General features: G+C 39.2%; 1 protein-coding gene across 3 annotated transcripts in view; it reads right to left on the reverse strand.

The window, feature by feature from the left end:
- The window catches only part of vps13d (vacuolar protein sorting 13 homolog D), a 107331-nt gene that overhangs the window by 62349 nt on the left and 41460 nt on the right, over positions 1-3522 (reverse strand). For all 3 annotated transcript variants that reach the window (XM_017436743.3, XM_017436744.3, XM_017436742.3), the window contains exon 25: positions 1963-2145. In XM_017436743.3, coding sequence (XP_017292232.1) covers positions 1963-2145 — 183 coding nt within the window. The remainder of the gene's footprint in view (positions 1-1962; positions 2146-3522) is intronic.

Here is a 3522-nt window from a genome sequence, read left to right on the forward strand (position 1 = left end):
ACCACACACATTTGTTCGGTTTTATCGTTTGGATGTGACAGCCCCTTCTGTGGCTCACTCCGTTCTTTCTGCTGGGTCTAAGGTGCCGCACTAGTGTGCTGTATTAACCCAGGTTTGATGGCTGCTCTGCGGGGCGTTTATATATGTCCCATAGTACATGTGTTGTACCTCGTTCCTCTCCTTCAGGGAACAGTAGTTATATGCATAACATTACGTTACAGTGTGTCCACTATTTATTTGTTTTTTGTTTTTATGATACTTGTTTCAGCTCTGCCCCAGCACACCACCAGCTGTCGCAGTGCTCTTCACTCAGTCTCAGATAAACGTGGAGGCAGTCTTTGTACAGCAGCTGCTGCTGAAGGAGCTTATAAACCTGCACTGCTGCTGTTTGCTTGTCTAATCCTCCTAGTAAACATGAAGCCAGGGCTTTTCTTTGATGACCTGACAGAGACACTTATTTTTCAATCTCCCAATGAGCAGCTTTGAACGTGGGTGCAAGTGTGTGCTCCTTCTCCCCTGCTCTGCATTGTCCTCCCACAGCAGACATCTTCAAAATCACAGGAGTAATCTATCATGATTTATTTGATTTAAACTGAAGGATTTTGATGTTAGTTATCCTCTGTCCATTATTTGATAGGACACAGATTCAGAGCAGAAGACAGGCTCCCTGGACATAAGAAGCAGTATTTGCTGTACGCCCTACAGGAGTAAAGCACAGAGTAGGACAGAAGGGTGAACACTTAAATAAACTCAGGAGCTCACAAAATTAAATCTTGTTTTCCTCCATGTCCCATGGAAGAATGACTAATCTTGACTTGATAAGAGCAGGAAAAGCAAAGGGTGGAGCTATTATGATACACCTACATATTTTGTAAATGTATGCAAATATGTTCAGGACTGGACTAATAATAAAAGCTAAGTTCTTTTGGCTGCTCCCTTCTTCAGAGGTTGCTTCAGGGAGCAAACTCGCACGAACAATTTGGCAATTGTTTTACGCCGGATGCCCTTCCTGCCACAACCTGGGCTCGAACCTGCAACCTCAGGATTACAAGACTGCAACACTGACCACCGAGCCACCTGAGTCTGAAATTTCATGCAAAACTGGACAAAATTTTATTTAAAATTATATTTCATATGACGAGATACCAAAATTTGCTATGTTGCCAAGACTACACCCTCCCTTTTTAATACAAACTACACTGACTGATCGGATTTGGTTTGAAGCTGATATGACCAAAACAAGTTCACAAAATTATGTTCATGAGTAAAAGACATAAGTTAACTCTCTCCATGTACACATACATCCCAGCTCTATAGTAAACATGCTTTTTCTATTTTAGTAAAATAATGACAAAATGGTTACTGTACTGACAATTTTATTGTCTATCATCTTTTCTGAGTGTCATTAGCATGGTTAGTAACTAACTGTAACAGCAGTCTGTGTCAGATAACAGAGCAACTTTTGTAATCCATCTTTGCTCCCACAAACAGCAAAAAAGCTGTATCTCCATAGAAAACTATTTTTGTTGTGCTGCCTCTGCCTCCTTATTTGAAAATACTTTTCAGATGGCACACACAGCTAAATTCAAGTCTTCTTCACTCTGTATAAAAATGTCCACACAGAAAAAGGCTGCTGCAGCATATTTATAGATGAGTTCACTGACCAGAAATATATCAGATTTTTTAGTGCTGACCGGCTGATCACCGGTCAAGGTCTGAAATTTGTCCAGTGCCGATTACAAGCTGATTCCACGGTGCATCTCTAGAGATCAGTTCATTAAAAGATGACGAGAAACAATTTGCATCTTTTCAGAAAGCTTGTAGAATGAGGCACAAAATTCACAAAACTGAGTAATGCTGATAAATGCATGCAGAACAGTTAGTGCACTGCATTTGTGTCTGAACAGCAGTGGAACTCACCAGAGAAGGGAAAAAGGCATGTACCATGGTGAGTTTCTCTACCTTGTCTCGAAGGGAAAAAGTTCCATGAGCCCCAGCTGGGAGGAAGCGGTTCCGCACCCTCAGCTTACCGAGGTTGGCCACAATCACCTGTGGTGATTGAGAGCTCTCGGGTATGACAATAACTGGTGCACCAGCTTCAATATCCAGCAGAATCCTGGATGCCCGTTGTGGTTGATCACGGACCTGTAGGCAAAGACAAGAGAAAAACAAACTAATTCAAACAGTCAGAAATTTATCGTTTTACCCAACCCTTTAAGAAGGAAACAAATGAGCAATGTGAACTGTCATACAATCAACCTATATACGGAAACCCAAAACAATGGCCTTGTGTTTGAATAGAGTTGAGTAATCCCGCTTTTATGGGATTTTGCAGAAGCCTTAAACATTTTTGAAAAAGTAGTATGCAGGTCAGATAAAGTACCTGCCCTAAGACTCAGTGCCAAAGAGGTACACATCTCCACCTCTAAGTGGTGCTATTTTTAAGGTTAACACATTTTGGTCATTATCTATTAAAATAAAAGTTGCATCACCAAGTAGTTTATATCAATGTAAACACTGAACTGAAATGAATGTTTTATTCAATCTAAGTTAACTTTGAAAATGTACAATATTTGCTCAAAATTCCAAAATGTGCTAAGACACATTTCTTAAAACTTCTCTTTAAATTTAAGGCCAATCAATGTAAAATGTTTTATTTCACACAAAGAGAGAAACTTGTAAAATGTTGTTCAGAAGTTACTTGCTAAAATGAGCAAGTTACATCCCATAAGTTTTACATAGTAAACAAAATAGATAGATGGTAAACAAAATAGATTAAAAAAAATTACATTTTGGGTAATGTAACAAATAACATAACAACAATAATTTCAAAGCAAAAATTTATAACACCTTTATGAGTAACTGTACTTAATATTATAAATGTCCACCACTAGAGGAGCTCTATCAACGTGAGGAGTTTATACACTCCTGATCAAAATCTTAAGACCAGTCAAAAAACTGCAAGAATTTGCATTTTTCACTATTGGATCTTAAAAAGGTTCTAAGTAGAGCTTCACAATGTTAAAAGAAGAAATCAGCGTAAGAGACAAAAATTTTTGAGCGGGGAATTAGTTGAAAATTGCATTTACACTCAAACATGAGTTTTTCAGCTGATCAAAAGTTTAAGACCATAGCTCAAAAAAAAACCCAAACCCCCCAAAACAGAAATCAAAGTGTCAAAAAAAAGGACTCAGTAATGAGTAGCTCCACCATTCTTGTTGATGACTTCAAACAATCGTTTAGGCATGCTTGATGCCAGTGTTTCCAGGAGGCTAGTGGGAACGTTGCTCCAAGTATTGAAGATGGCTTCACGAAGGGCATCCACTGTCTGGAACTGATGTCCATTTTTGTAAACTTCCCTTGCCATCCATCCCCAAATGTTCTCAATTGGATTTAGATCCGGGGAACATGCAGGATGGTCCAAAAGAGTGATGTTATTCTCTTGGGAGAACTCCTTTGTCAGGCGGGCATTGTGAACTGCAGCATTGTCCTGTTGAAAAACCCAATCATTACCACACAGAC

Source organism: Kryptolebias marmoratus, linkage group LG8 (assembly GCF_001649575.2).
Source record: "Kryptolebias marmoratus isolate JLee-2015 linkage group LG8, ASM164957v2, whole genome shotgun sequence".
Taxonomy (NCBI): Eukaryota; Metazoa; Chordata; class Actinopteri; order Cyprinodontiformes; family Rivulidae; genus Kryptolebias; species Kryptolebias marmoratus.